This window comes from Danaus plexippus, chromosome 26 (genome assembly GCF_018135715.1).
Source record: "Danaus plexippus chromosome 26, MEX_DaPlex, whole genome shotgun sequence".
NCBI classification, from domain to species: domain Eukaryota; kingdom Metazoa; phylum Arthropoda; class Insecta; order Lepidoptera; family Nymphalidae; genus Danaus; species Danaus plexippus.
The window spans coordinates 6,267,739-6,284,058 of NC_083554.1; the positions used below are offsets into that span (position 1 = coordinate 6,267,739).

Consider the following 16,320-nt stretch of genomic DNA (forward strand, 5'->3'; position numbering starts at 1 on the left):
ATGTTAAGATAGGAAAACTCCAGTGATTGCTTATCATGCGGGCAGTAGCAGTACTTACCAGCCGTAACATGTTCATTCTTATTCTGGACATTTTATTTTTTATTATTGAGGCAGGTAAAAGCACCGATAATTCATATTATAAAACTTGTTTCTACAATTCTAGATCTATTCTCATTCCCTCATGTTATGAAAGCTTATATACGAGTAAATTCAGTGAATATTTTTCCCTGTTGTTAAATAAATCTTTTCCCTGTTGTTAATTCAAGTTTTTAGTGATAATAGTTTTAGTATTATTGGTATGGAATCCGTATTTCAACACTAAGTGAACTCAGCAGTACGTTTAAATACATTAGCAATATATTGTGCTGTGTTTGCTTTTCATTATTACTTTTCTCTTTTGATGATCGATTTATTGGAAAATTACCTCAACGGCTGTTTTCATTTAATAATGTTAACTTATCTTTATATGAAATCTAAGTCAAACCATCGAGGTCAGGATATTTTTTTACATATGACTTGCATGCTTTTGATTATTTTAATTTTTTTCCCAACTTCATGTCACTTAAAATACTATGATGTGTCCTTTATAAATAACAAAATAATAACCTTTTCAGTTGATTTTATTAATCTTAAGTCATTTAAAAAATATATACACAGAATGTTCAATACTATGTCGATGTCCCAAAATCAAAGACATGAGTTTTTGATAAACTGCGAATGTTCCTCTATAACGTCAAAGGTATTTTATATCATGTCACAATTCTCAGTTTCTGGTTATCTTTATTAGTACTTTATTTTAATTGACTATATAGTTTTATATTAAAAAAATATTCAGATATGTATGTAGAGCTGGGACAATTACAAATATCTTAAAGGAAAACTCTCATTATTTGGAGAAACATTATTTTTGTCATTCAAGTTGTATGGAAAACAACTGTTTGACTTTACAGTTATGAGGTCTTATCTTTTATCATACCTGCATATGAGAGTTTATTAATATTTGATTATGTTTAAGAAAGAGTCAAGAAACATGTTTACAATAGTAACTGTGTAAGGTAGGAAAGTATGCAATACATTAATTATACTTCAATTACCAACTGATAATTCAAATGAAATGTAACTATTGATAATACATTCAATAAAATCTTTAACTACAAACTTGTTTGAAGTTTTCCTACTGCAGATGTCATATTCCATAAGCTCATAAAGTTTTTTCAATGATCGCAAGTTTTCCCCCCGCGTGCTCTCAAACAACTTGCTAAGAAAAGTAACGTTATTGGTAAAATTTCAATAAAACTTATGTAGTTTTAGTTTCAAGTTGTTTATGAATCCGTTTGAATGGAATTTATATTGCGATGTTATTTAAACTTTTGGTTTATCGACTTTTAAAGCTGGACTCGAGTTGAAGGTATTCGACAATTCAAAACATCGAGGCTATATTAATATTACATTTTTGAATCTATATGACATGATGATTTTGATAATTTGTTACAAGAAAGAAATTGTATTTTCATAAGTCGTATTTTGTTTCAAGTAATATTCGTGGTCGTGTCGATTTGCAGTTTGGGTTTAAAAATCATTTCAAATAACTTTGAATATATGTTGATGTAGTAGATAAACAAAATAAGTAATGTTTGGATATTTAGCCGTCTTATAGATTTTTGGTAGTTTTAAGAGTTTCTCAAAAGTTATAATAATGAAAATGCGAAAAATATAAAAAGGCATTTAAATACAATGATTTATAATTTCAAGTATAAGATATATGACATTAAGCATTTACATATATATGCTTAATAACATCTATTCTGATTGAGCCAGTACATAATGCTTCCTGGATTACTTAGGCCGTAACAGCGGTCTTAAAGGTATTAGAAGTAGGTTGATTCGATAGTGAGGTAGAATGTAATCAATTAATAAATATGATAGAGAGTTAGAGTCTTTCTATTTTGTATGTGAAATACGTCTATAGGCGAGTGACTAAACACGAACGACTCATTTTATATTGATTTAACAAAAACGTCGACATATTTAAGGCACTTCAGACATCCAGAAATAAAAGCATTTTCGTTAGTGTTCACTTTCTACTCGACCCTGAAAAAATAAAGGTCTCTTGAAATAATATTGAAATAAAAGAGTACACTTGTATGTAGCACTACACAATGTGTTCTAAAAATAACAACATTATAAGTTAATTCTAGCAATATTATTTAAAAACAAGATTATGATTTTTAAAGAAAAAATATGTGAAGCATTTGGAGCTTTGTTGACTATTATTTTAAGTATTATTCATGTAAATGTAATATAAATTCGTATGTGCCTTGATGGTATTAAGTAAGAGACTACTTGTCTTACGACTTCTGATAATTATCCCATCATTACTAATTTTAAAAAATGCATCATCATTTACTAAATAATATTGAAATGAATTGATGACTTACTTTAGAATGTGGTTTTTGGAGCTAATTCGATAGGGAACAATGTATTTTAAGCCGAATTTGAGACGTCCAAAGCGTTACTAAATCCCTTTGTGAACTGTATCAGTCACTGTTCAGTAATATGCTGTATGCTCTGGGAAGAGCTAGCATCGATTTATGCAAAGCTTAATATATAGAAGCAACGCCTTGGTTGATATTTTGCATGTTTGGTATAATTGAAATATCATAATAGATATAACATTAAAATTTATAAGAAATATAATAATAGAATAAACAGAACATTTATAAGTAACGTAGTAAAATAGAGGATAAATATCTTCTATTTCAAAGTTATTTTACTGTTTTGACATGTATATGTATAATACAATAGCAATTTAACATCGACCGCAGTTATGGACAGATGACATGTAGATCTGCCCGTAATTATAATTGATGTAAAAATACGAAATATAAAAAAATCGTTAATGCATCCTTGTCTGTATATATATAAAAATGGATTGCTAAAACACGACAAGAGCTGGACCGATTTGGCTAATTGTGGTCTTGAAATATTTGTGGTACCCCGGGGAGGTTTAAAAAGTGAATATATATGAAAATGCTCAGAATTAAATAAAAACAAAGACGTTTTGTGTTAATTGATAAATTCTAAATTGCTCGAAGCAACCATAATATTTGACATTTGACAACCATCTATGTAATATGTCGATCGATCCTCTATTTCGATTGTCGATTAATACCTGAGAAAAATAGTTAATTTTTATATATTTATGAGTACTTACCGATACATGGGGGAGCACTTTCGGGCTTTGTAATAGTGACTGATAAGTGCGCGGGAACTTTTCTCACAATTAAATTTTAACTACAATTTACGATGCCGAGAAAAAGACGGCCTGACTTAGGCCGTCGCAATCAATCAAATGTTTGAAGAAATATATCACGTGCTAATCGCACTGATGACAAGAGAGAGACAGATCAAGAAAATAGTCGTGGTGCTATGTCTGAACTGAGTTCTTTATTGAGTGACAATGCAGTAGATAGTCTTAGAATGCACAAGTTCGTGAACATCAAATACAACAACAGCGGACACGACAATGAAATTGAGCGATTCCACAGAAGCAGTGCTCCTGTGATTCTGGAAAAAGCTGCATTCCACTATGATCCGGCAATTGACTATTGTGCTGATAAATTTGTAACAATTGCGGAAATGACAATAATTTCTAAACAATATAAGGCTTTAAAATACAGTGCTGAATCTATTGTATTATGTTGTGCTGATGTCCCACCACCAGATCCTTTACACTGTTTAATTTCTGGGATTGGTAATGATTCTATAACAGTTGTGTTCAGGTGTCATAGGACAATTTCATGCCCACTTTCAAGGTGTTACAGCCTAATATTTATTTATAATATTCAAGTTTATATTAATATACATATATCGGAAATAATTATCGGACAAACGGCTAAAAAATACAGATACAAATTTAACACTTACTGTGGTTGCCGTTACCCCTACTAGTTGCAGATCATACATTATTACAAATTTATTTTATGGGCAATTCACATGTGGAATTTGATAAGCGTTGTGTTCACAATCCTACAATGAAGAGAACCATTGTTCAAGAATTAGAAATGGTGTTTCATCAGAACAACAATTAAGTTAACATGTTCAAAATAGCTGTGGGTTAGATGGATGGCGTCTGACAGCCATAATATTGTCTGTCATTCGAGCTAACAAAACACCTGCCACTGAACGCACAAGAAGATTTAATTCACCCAACATTGACAATTTTAAGATATATCACTGCATGGCAATTGCTTTCTTCATGTTTTATGATATTATTTTTGTCTGTGGTATTGTTTTAGTTTAGCATCAATTTATGAATATTTTTATTATTTTACTATAATCAAGTTTTTTTCTTAGTTTTTAAGTATGTATACATAGGTTTGCTTATAAATTTCTTTAATTTTAGGATGAGTACAGATCAGCAGGTACTTTGTATAAGTAGTAGTATTTATCCATCATTAAACACTGAGTAGTTGTTAGTTTTTTTCAGTTTTATTTAGTTTAGTAGGTCACATTATTTTTATTTCTTTAGCATTTAGGGACATTGCTTCCTTTTTGTTTTGTTCCTGTGAGCGTATGACTACATACACTCACAGGAATAAAACAAATATACTTAAAAGTTTTTAATTGCTTTTTGTTTTTTTTTGCACAGATGAAGTCGCGGTTAACAACTAGTAATAAATAATTCTCAATGTATATTGTTTACTTTTTATGTTAAAGTATATATATAAATTAATTTTATGCTGTCATCATTGAAATAGCACAAATTTTAACTGCTAAATAACTAAACTTATTAACTTTAGATAAGAATTTAACCTGCCAGCTAATTTAAAGAGAAAATTCATCATAAGCCTCTGAGGAAACTTAATAAAATTGAGACGTGATTAGGAACGGCCGGGGTCAATGTACTGGATCTGAAATCAATATAAGAAAAGAAAGTCGAACACCTTTAAAGAAACGCCGTAAAATTAAAAGTTGAAGGAACTTGCTCTCAAACTACGCTGCTAAAGTTTTTGTACTTAGTTTTTCAACTCAAAGACTCTTCGCATAATTTTGGTTTTACCACACGGACGGAAGTAATTTCGTCGCTCGTAGAACCTAGCCTCCATAAATTTCACACTACATTATATGAATGTCTATTGTGATTCTATTTAAGGTAGCCCACTCTCATTATCCGTCCCGAGGCTTCGGATCCTTATCCCGCTTAAATGCTATGGAATAAGAAATACTAAATGTTCTTCAAAAAAACTTTTCGAGTTAATAAAATATTACCTCTAGATTTTCTTGAATTTCAATATTCGACTTCAAAATTTACTCACTCTTTTTTTATTGAATTAAATACGTAATGAAATAATTTTATTTTAATTTGCCAAGTTTGAATGCGGACATTATGAAATGTGGAGATTGTGTTAGTAATGTTATTTAAAGGATGATAAGTATTTCTATACTATTTTGTTATTTCGAAAAAAAATTACATCTTTAATAACTATAAGCTTATATGTATAAATTTACTTCAGTTATAGACAAACTTAACGTTTTTCCGTAATATAACGCCTTAGAAAAAAGTCTCTCATTTAGCATAATTTTCATCATCATTTACGTGTTTAACGTATGTGATAATATATTTAATGTATGTTATAATACGATATAAAACTTAAATTCTAGGTCACGTATTATGGTACAATATGTCGTCCGTGCATCTGTTTGTAAGATAAAGTTAGAGCTCTGTTATAAGTCCGCTGTGTACCGACTGACTCGGTCGGCTTCAACAGATTATAGTGACTGGAGCTGTAGTCAGAGTACAGCGACGTTGACCGTTCTAATTTTATATATCCTTTTATAATTTCAACATTGCTGTAACATACGAGACGAGTATTTTATTACTCGTTTCCTCTTTGATAATACAACATAAATAATACTTATTTTAACTAAGTCAAATGTTTTTCTTGAAACTTTTAAATCCGTATTAAAAAATCTTTGTTAAAATTTTTGTCTCTAAGTGAAAACTATGCTGCCTTAGTAATTGATGTAAACGTGACTTTAATTAAAAAATATCGTCGTCTAACATTTTTTATTACGACGAGAAAGTATTTTAATATTAGGTAGTAAGGCGTCTCAGTGAAGCCAGCACCACACCAGCCTTTTGTGCGAGGATCATTCCGTAATCGATAGTTAAGTCGATTCGAATCGAAATTCTCTAAATGTTACAGAAAACGGCAACATGACTTCTTAGAGCTCAGTCTCTTTGGACATATTTAATAAAATATAAAACAAAAAAGAACTTATTGTTTTTAAGTTTATCAAGGGCTAAAAATTATTTACATAAAATTACAAACATTTACGTAAATTAATTAAAATTTATGGCAAGACCGACTTCATATCCATTCTTATTACTCACTGTTTATAATGAAATTAATTAATGTAATTTAATTTAATTATTATATTGAAATAACTCAATGATTTTGACATAATTTGAATGTTCACAGAACATAGGTGATGTTTTAACAGCTATCATGCAGTAGGTTTTGAGTATGTCTAGAGAGATACGAAAAATTGATTATTGGTTAGTCAAATAAAATAGGTTGGTGAAGTATCTGGACACTTTTAAACAATAAATTCTACATAAATAATTTACTTATAATTTTTATCTGAATATATTTTACTCGGAAAATTCGCTTGAATGAGTACAAACCTAATCAATATAGTTTTATATTTCAATTTCCGTGTTGTTGGTTTAATGTCCTCACGTGATATATAACACAGTTAGTGGCTTTCAATGAAAATTGAATGTGTGTGGTTTAATACTAAATAGTTTAGCAATATTGCATAGTGTCAGATATATCAATATTAACCGCATTTTAGTTCTCAGCTTCAGAATATTTCGAGTAATTTATTGCTATCTTTAAGTGATTTGTTGCAGCCAATTAAATTGTATGTGCTTGTATGTTAATAATCATTATTTATTGAGCTATTGTTAATTAATTACACAACATCCACCAATTATTATATAACACTGAAACATTTTTGATTATATATCATTATATGTAATAAATTATCTCCAATAGATTTTATGATTTTTTTTACATATAATTTTTTTTATATATAGTACGATATCTATTAAATTTGTTAATCTAAAGTAAAGTTTTAATATAACTTATAAAAAGTATCCAGTTAGACAAAAGACCGACGTAATGTAATTAGAGAAATCATATATTTAACTAGAACCTACTAAGTTTAATTTTATCTGTTATAAAACAAATAAGACTGTGCCTTGTTAAAACACTAATATTCAAATTTGAAGTTTGTAATCTAACTGAAGAAGTAATAAATCACGAAGACCAGCAATAAAAATATTCTGGGGTAATACAACTTAAGCGATTTGTAGTATAAAATTCAATTTAAGATTGGAAGTAGCGCGGAACAGCTCAGATATAAAATGATTCTGGAGCAAGAAACTGAATACGAAGCTTCGTCGAACAGAAAATTCATGAACTAATAAACATTATTACAAGCCAATGGATGCTGTAACTGTCACATCAGTAGCATTCATTAGTACGATATAATTAGGTTAAGTTGTTTTCAACCTATGATGCGGTTAAGAGAGCAAGCGAAAAAATTATTTCATGACTCATTTGACGGATTCAATGTTTTTAGTTCGATACACAACCAGACATCTAGTTTGCATAATTCATGTAATAAATTTCGCCATTATTAGGTTAGGTTATTATAGTTAGGTTAGGTTGTTAATAGTTCTCCACCGCAGTTTTATGAAACACGTTGTTTCATTCTATTTATAGGTATGATGAACTTAAGTCCTAATAAAAACAGAGTGCTTAGTTGTTAACAATATATTTAAATAAGATTATTTTGCCATGAAGAAAGATGTCTCAATTGTATATATATTTTTTTTTTTTGGGGTAAGAAGTATTGCTGTTAGCCCTGCGTCTTTTACAGCGTCGTCGGAAGAGTTCTTAATTGTATATGTTGTTGTTTTTTATTGCTTTTTACTAGGAACAGTAGAATGAGTGTTGTAAAAAAATCTATTTTACTGCTAGTAAACTCATAATCAAGATACAAACCATGAATAATGGGGATTAAAATTGTGAATTAAATGATGCAGTTCCATTAAATTAATCTTTAAAGTTGCTCTATTAAAGGACACATATTTTATCATAACAGTTTTTTTTTTGTACTTCGTAACTGGTAAATATAGATTATATTTATGGTATAATATTTTCCTATATCTGGTAATAGTAAGTGAGATCCTTTGTTTTTATAGTGCAACAAAATATTAACTGTTTGGAATCAAATTCAAAGTGGCTTTATCTAGGTTGAGGTTATGGTGGTTTTAAACTTCGTTAAGTCACTAATGGTAATGGGAACTTCCGTTGTATGGAGCAATTTTAATAATACACGAAGCTTTTCAAATGGGTTTATTGTCTGAATGATGGGATTGATGGATAAGTAGGGTATTGATATAATAAAATAATTCTAGAAAATGAATGGAAAGTAATGAGAAAATAAGAAATTTTTGACGAATATCAAAACAAAATAAAATCAATCAAAAGTTTTAATAACATTTACGTGTGAATTTTATTGAAGCCTTACTCTTTACGACAACTCCGTTAACGAATTTATAGATCATAAGCAGTGCTGCGAAACAAAATTTGCTTTAACTAGAACATTGGAATCTTACTTTTAATAGAATTTAAAAAACAATACCCTATGGTCCATTGATATATAAAGAAAAAAAATCCAGAAGAAATTTTTACTATAGTTAGGACTACACTATTAATATGAAGCCCGCATATGTCGTTTTTCTTTCTCTTCTATTAAGAATATCAACCTTGGTTGTTTGTGAGTGGTAGAAGTTGATTTATTGGAATGAGCCCATTCATACAATAATGTTCCGGACGAGGTTTTTGACCCTACAGACCGGTCACTAGACTTAACTTACATAGTCATTTATTTTTCTTATATGAATTGTTATAAAATAGAAAAAGACACTTGTCTGATTAAGTAACTTAAGGGTTGAGTAAAACCTCATCGAATGTTTATATAGTATGGCGAGAAGGTACCCAGAATAAAAAAAATAACTAAATAATACTCAAGAAGTTGGAGGTGCTTAGTAGCTAACACTTTATACCATGGTTTTCTTTCGCTATTGCCTCTTCTTTACTTAAAGTTGTATGTACTGTGTGTCAGATCCATTCAACTACTAATTTGTTACTTCACATCTATATTAAAATTTTTCGATGCCAACTATTCTATACTCAATGACATTTGACAACAACTAAACGCGTTCTTATAATTGTGGGTTAACCTGTGTTCTAGGGTCTGTACTCTAAAGAAATGTTTGACGCTAGACTACGCTTCTGTCGTTTCTTTCATCTAATACTCCTCGCCAGAGCGTTGGTATTCAATTCGCGTTTTTGCAACCATAGATTTCTAGACACAAAGACCGTGATCTTATAGGTATATATGGTTTCTAAGCAACTTAAAAACTATAATCCACTAAATTTGGGTGTTTCAGCGTGCTACTATTTATTTAAATTCTCTAGTGCAATACATTCAACGAGCGTTCATAGGTCATTAAATAATATTTTAATTTACGTGCAATAGTTCCAACTGAACACGATAAGCATCTTAGCTATTTTAAAATATTGCTATTATTTTATTTTTTTCTAAATGTGCGATTAATATTTATTTAATGTCAGTGTTTGATAAAAATCTTTATATTTTTTTTATTAACCGTGTTGTTGTCATATCTTATTGCATACAAAATCTTTGACATATATATCAAAAAAAAGGTGTTTTTTTTTATTTGATACAAAGAGATTGATATTCCATTGTTGTCTGGTGGCTATGTGATAAAAAAAATATTTTGTTTTTTCAAATAATTAATCTACTTAATAATGTTATGTATTAGATAATAATAAGTAATATTAAGTAGATAAGAATAACGAAATTATGGGTTTACTGAGCCAGTTATGCTTAATGTGTATTGTACTTAATGAAAGTCCCACGTGAAAATGGTAAATTTTAATAAGCATTAAATTTTTAATAGTAAGTATCTAGATATTGATCTAGTTTCAGTATCTAAATAGGCTATAATCTAGAAAGAAAATTACAAAACTACGTTTAAACATATTTTACCTCAAGCAGGATGCTTTTGATGATATTTTGGAAATCATCAAAGATCACAATGAGTTTCATAATATACTTTAATACGAAATAAATAATACGCAACGACAAAAAAAGGAAATAATATTATAGCCCTATACAGTCTGTCTTCTCGTTTAATGGACTATAAATACATAGTTTATATATAGCCATATTCTTAAGTCACTTTAATTTAATAATATAATATTAGTATGTTACGAATAGCAGTTTTGAAATCCACGATAGATAAAAATGAAGTGAAGATTGTTAGATTTTTATAATTATAATTAATACTTATTAAACAGTTATCTATAAAACTACACTATTTAACAATTACTGTAGAATAGTTGACATTTATAATTTGATAGGACCTATTTTTACCTTCACTTCTAACGTGTTGTTGTTGTGTATAGTCAAATGTGTAATGTCAGTTGGACTTAATTCGCAAATTTCATTTAAAATATTTAACTCAGTTTGTATTTACTACGAAGAGATTTTGTAAAAAAGAAACCTGAACCTTACAAAAATTAAGGATAAAACAATAAATAATTACACTTTAAAAAATCATTGTATTTCATTCAATTTACAATTTATAATTCTTATAAAGCTGAGTAACACAACTTTTATTATTATCACAATACAGAAATATGATATGGAAAACATGTCATATCTGATTCCTGTAATATCGCCTTGACAAGAAAATATTTTATTTGATCTTGTTATCATTTTGCATGTTAATAAATAACGGTCGAAATAATAAAGAAGTTTTAACTCGCTATTTGACAAGTATTAAAGTAACAATCAATAACATGTAGTCTTTTATTACAACAAAGATTCTGTAAGAAATATATAAAGATTTATAAAAACGATCTCAGGCTCCGTCCGATTCGTCGGAATATATTGAAATCTATCGGCGAGTCATGCTATCGGAATAAAATGTTCACGTTACATTTTTGGAACGTTTAATAAAATATAAGGAGATATTTTGATATTCCAAAAATGTATTTTATGCGTTGAAAAAGTTAAACAGGAAGCAATATTGAAAGAAGCTTTGATTTAAAGAAAAAAAAAAAAATTGTGAAAATTAAAAAATATATATTTTCAAACAGTGATGAAATAATCATAATAGAGTAATATCTATTCATCAGTAAAATCACTGGACTGCTTCAAAATCTGTAATTAATCTCCGGTTAAATATAATTTATAGGATGAGAATTATTAATTTAAAAAAAATAAACATCACCTATTTTTGGATACATATCTCTTTATTCTTTATTTATATTCTATTAATATTAATTTCTGACTATTGGAAGACCTCTCAGTAAAGTACTTGTTAAGTCTGGAATCTTTTGGTACACTACGTTATTTATTTTGTTATGTTTGTTTACTTGATTTTGATCCTCCATAAGATCTGTTAATTTCTAAAATGACTAAAAATGTTTGACTAAAAGGCACTTATATTGAATTTAGATTAAAGAAATTGTAACTAAAGAAATAAAATTCTACAAGACTTTATTGTACGTCCACTGTGAATAAAATTCTAATTCAATTTGAATGCGCAAAATTGTTCCTCTTTTTTAATATTTTTTCCATAAAACATTTGTTTAGTTTTCGTTGTAATGTTGGTAAAAGTCGTAAGTCAGTAACAATTATTGTTTTGTTGGTACTTCTATATAATCGTTTTATTATTTATAAAAATACTTATTCAACAGAAGTGATATTATGCCAGATATTAAAGCCATAACAATCCTTTTCAAAGCTCATTACAAACGAGCAGGTTATGACGTCAGCAAAACAAGAGAACGTCATTATTTTAATCTGTCTCGGAGGATCAATTTTTTCTTATAAATTGATAAGATCACATCCCGTCAAAGAATATTGCGTCAACAAAGACGTTTTTTTCAATTTTGTGAGATGGTTTCGATATTCTCACAGGCGTGTGATGTAAAAAATATATCTTTATTTTACTTTCCTTGCTAAGATATTTATTTGCATGAAATCCTTTCAATAAGTCTGAATAAACACTCGCAGTGACTGGTATATATTATTTTTCTAATATTTTGTATTCTATAATAACGTTTTTCTTTTTATAGTATTTCTTGTTTAGTAAAGTGTAAAGTTGTTTGCAAGTTCAAACGGAATTAAAGCTTTAAGACTCTTCAGAGTGTAAAGAGACGCACTGTAGGGATTCTCTTATTTTGTTTTATTTTTATATTATCTTAAATCGATACATTTAACATAGTTTTAAGTTGTAATTGGTTCTTAATGAAAAAAATATTTCCTATATGACAGTTGAGGAACGACAGAATGTACTTCTACATATACTTTGGAATCATATCAAAGAAAATATACTTTAAAGAGCATCATACTCACCCTACGTGTCGTTAATATAAGATTTTAAAATGATAAAATGAAAACTTACAATTTATATGTATCATTCAATTATTTTCTGTAGCATTAAACACAACACATGTGTTACAGCATTTCAAGCCTGAAATATAACACTATTATAAGTCATTATTATAAATGGTTATGAAAAAAAGACGTTAAAATTCCTAGTCGATTTTGGTAACAGAAGTAAAATCGTCGATATTTCAGGGATCCGAGAGAGAATCTCATTAAAGACGGGTAGTTAGTTTCCTCCACAGTAATGGTTACCGAAATTCAGTCAGTTATTCTTAGTAGCTCGTTAATAGTCTCATCAATAATATTTTCAGTTAAATGTAATATTATATTTTTAACTAAAGTTTTATTTAGGAAATTCATAGGACTTTCATTTTGTAACTTTTCTATTAGGGCGTGTATTTCAAAATTTTTTTATAGGCAAAAAAAACCATAGGTGTGAATATCATACCTTAAAATAGAATTATTAAAAATCCTAGTTATTTATATTACTCCTTGTTTTCTGATTTGGGTCATATTACGCTGTTAATTTATTTCCATAAATTGTTGGCTCTCAGCGGTATTGGACTCATGATTGGCAGAAATGCTGCTTTCATTCAACAAAACGTTCTCTGGAAACCGCACTTGTGAAGACGTTGGATGGCGTATTTGTGGTTTCAACAAATATTCAACATAGTCCAATGTTGTACAAAAGGCTGTTGTTATATGCATTTTGCAGTGATTAGTAAAAAAACGTCGATATAAATTAAGGTCCCTTACAAAGTCTTCTGAAACTTTTGATTGTATCGAACATCCGCAGTCTGAAATAATAAAAACTTATAAAGAACATGAGATTATGTTATCTAGAATATTGATTTTAAAATTTAAAAATTCCAAATTATTTATATGATTAAAAAATGATTTACATACTTCATAGATTAGACCCCACTTACCTGATCGTTTAAGTTTAATCGTATATCATAATCGTTAATAAAGAATTAAACAACATCCTTTCGTTCTGTTAACAGTTAATGCGCACCCTGTAATAAGTCAGGGTAGTGATAAGTTTTAAACGGCTACTTTATAAGACATCACGGTAATACCTTAATTCTGTTTGTATTTGTTGTTTGTATTTTTTTATTGAATATAAATTATTGCATGTTTACGTAATTTAATTTTCATTTAATGGTAATTAAAAATACAGTCTCGTAATGGAAAAAATACTTAAAAAAATTGGACGATAATAAAATAAACTGCAATATGGCGTAGTTATAAGCGGAATTTTTAATCTTACTCACTTAAAATTGAAATATAGCTATGAAAAATCAAATCTTTTTCAATAAATTGGAGCAAAACCAGCGCAATATTTGTTATTTGATGAGGTTTTTGAAAACATTTATATCATCAAATGTTGTAATAATTGTGGTTTCCGCTCGATGAATATATTAAAATGTCACAATGTGTTTCCATACGACAGAAATCAAATTGACTGGATGCTTGTGGTGGTGGATATTTTATAATTAAGTTATTTTCAACGATGAACAGATTATCAGGATAATTTCAATGTTCATGTCTGATGCAAACCTAAAATATAACATTACAGAGAATATGAAAAATGGAGGTTTTGTAGCATTTTTAAAATATGACTAGCAACGTGAGGAAACAGATTATTATTATTATTCATATAATAATGACGATGTATTTTAGAGATCAATCTGTAAATTAATTCTCAACCAAACTGCTTAACAGACAGAATTAAGTTTATTTATCGATACTTTAAATAAAATTACTTCCTAGAATATACAGCAAATGTGCAATCAGTAATTTCACGTTTTATTGCAATATGTAAATGTTAGGAGAAATTGCCTGTAAAAACTTTAAATATATGACTCATTAAATTACCAAGTAAAAGTAATTAAATTTGATTAACGATTAATTTTTTCATATACAACAAGCTTTTCATAAAAAATACTTCTATTAAAGGAACCATTAGTAATAGTATGAAAATAACCATAAGTACAAAATCTTTGCACTTCAATAACCGTGTCTTGTTTTACTTAGTAAATATTATTTATTATTTATTAATTTGCTAATTTTCATAAAATTTCATGATATTTTTTATATTGTTTCACAATATTTCACAATCCCATGCAATATCCTATTTCACAACGTTGTGCAATACACAACATATAAATACGTCGTCCTGACCGATCGCTGCGGTACTTCATAACCAATCTTTGGTTAGTTTAAACAAAGTGTAATATTATTTATAAAATGAGATTATTACACGAACTGAATTTGTTGGGCTTTGGCCCTCGTGGATTAGGGAATCACTCCCACGAGCATTGTAGGTCCGTACCTTATGGCCACGGACCTTATGGCCACGGACATCATGTCCATGGACCTCATGGCCACGGACCTCATGGCCACGGACCTCATGGCCACGGACCTCATGGCCATGGACCTCATGGCCACGGACCTCACGGCCATGGACCTCATGGCCACGGACATCATGACCATGGACCTCATTTGGGCAGACCATATTGTCATGGGCGACATGGACACAAAATTCATGGCCACAGGTTCCAATTTCACACGCCACAAGAGCATGGTCCACGTCACCACGGACCCTATGACCACAGGCCTCATTGTCACAGAGCTCACGGGTCTGGACTTCAAGGAATTCATCGTATCGGCTGCTCTCCAAGACGGTTATTCAGAGACCCACAGGGATGTACTACAAGAAAGGATTGTGCAAATGTGATCGACTCATCACGACGACCTCATTCTGTTTGATCTTTTAACAATGACATTAAAATAGAAGTATAATAATATCATATCATATGATATCATGAGAATTTTAGAAATCAAACAGAAACATTATGACACTTCAGTAATTTAATGCAAGGTTTTTACGTCGTACGGTTTCACTCTGAACTATAATAATGATGTTAATATATTTAATAATTTCATTTTTATTAGTATATGAATATATTTCATATGGTTTGAATGAATGCGGGTATATTATATATATATATAATATTTGATTAAATAAACTACAAGATCATATCTGAAGAAATCATTATAAGGAGAACATAAAAAAAATAAAAATGCTATTATTATTATAAAGTGCTTTGAATTTTATCAGTGACTTAACACTTGTCAACTGATGGAAGATAATCAGATGACTGTTATTGTATTAAATAATTTTTTTACAACATGTGTGTAAATGTTTTATTTATGTATTATTTGAAACCATTATATTGTTCGAAAAGTACCCACATCCCGTCATTAGTTTGAATAGAGGCCTCCTATTTTAATATCGTCTGTCTTAATGACCCAGTAAAAATAAAATTTTATTTTGTTTTTCAGTTATGTAATATTTAAGAGCATTTGAACTTTTCATGACCTTTTTAGAATTATTAATTGTTGAACTCACCGCGTGTGTTCTGGGAGAGATAAGTTCTGTCAACAGACTATTAAATACTACACACTGCTAAGAAGAATGTAGAACTAAACGAGGATTAAAACTATGAAAAACAAAAAGCTACTTTGATGTAGATTTGTAAAGTCCTAACATTTATGAAAATTATAATATAAACGATGTGCCTTTAAATAATATATTGATTTTATATAAAATTAAGAAAAGATTTAATACGAAGGGATGAAAATACTTTTAATTTAGTCTTGCTCTTCTTCTGCTCTACTCTGCTCTGCTATAGAAAGACTGTTTAAAAAATTATAGTCATAGTTAAAGGTAATCGATATTACTAAGTA

At 29.1% G+C, this 16,320-nt stretch overlaps 1 protein-coding gene across 1 annotated transcript; it reads left to right on the plus strand.

Annotated features, from left to right (window-relative positions):
• Positions 1–14,746: 14,746 nt before the first annotated feature.
• Positions 14,747–15,763, plus strand: LOC133319689 (uncharacterized). The gene is made up of 2 exons (XM_061524928.1): positions 14,747–14,962; positions 15,008–15,763. Exons 1-2 carry the CDS (start codon positions 14,906–14,908, stop codon positions 15,305–15,307), a joined length of 357 nt encoding a protein of 118 aa, XP_061380912.1. The 5' UTR covers positions 14,747–14,905; the 3' UTR covers positions 15,308–15,763.
• The last annotated feature ends 557 nt before the right edge of the window (positions 15,764–16,320 follow it).

What these genes read in the sequence shown, in the direction of transcription:
- LOC133319689 (XM_061524928.1), top strand. Translation starts at nt 14,906, where the DNA reads ATGGCCACGGACCTTATGGCCACGGACATCATGTCCATGGACCTCATG. An exon ending in TGGACCTCATGGCCACGGAC is followed by an intron (nt 14,963 to 15,007) that starts CTCATGGCCACG and finishes ATGGCCATGGAC; the next exon opens with CTCATGGCCACGGACCTCAC.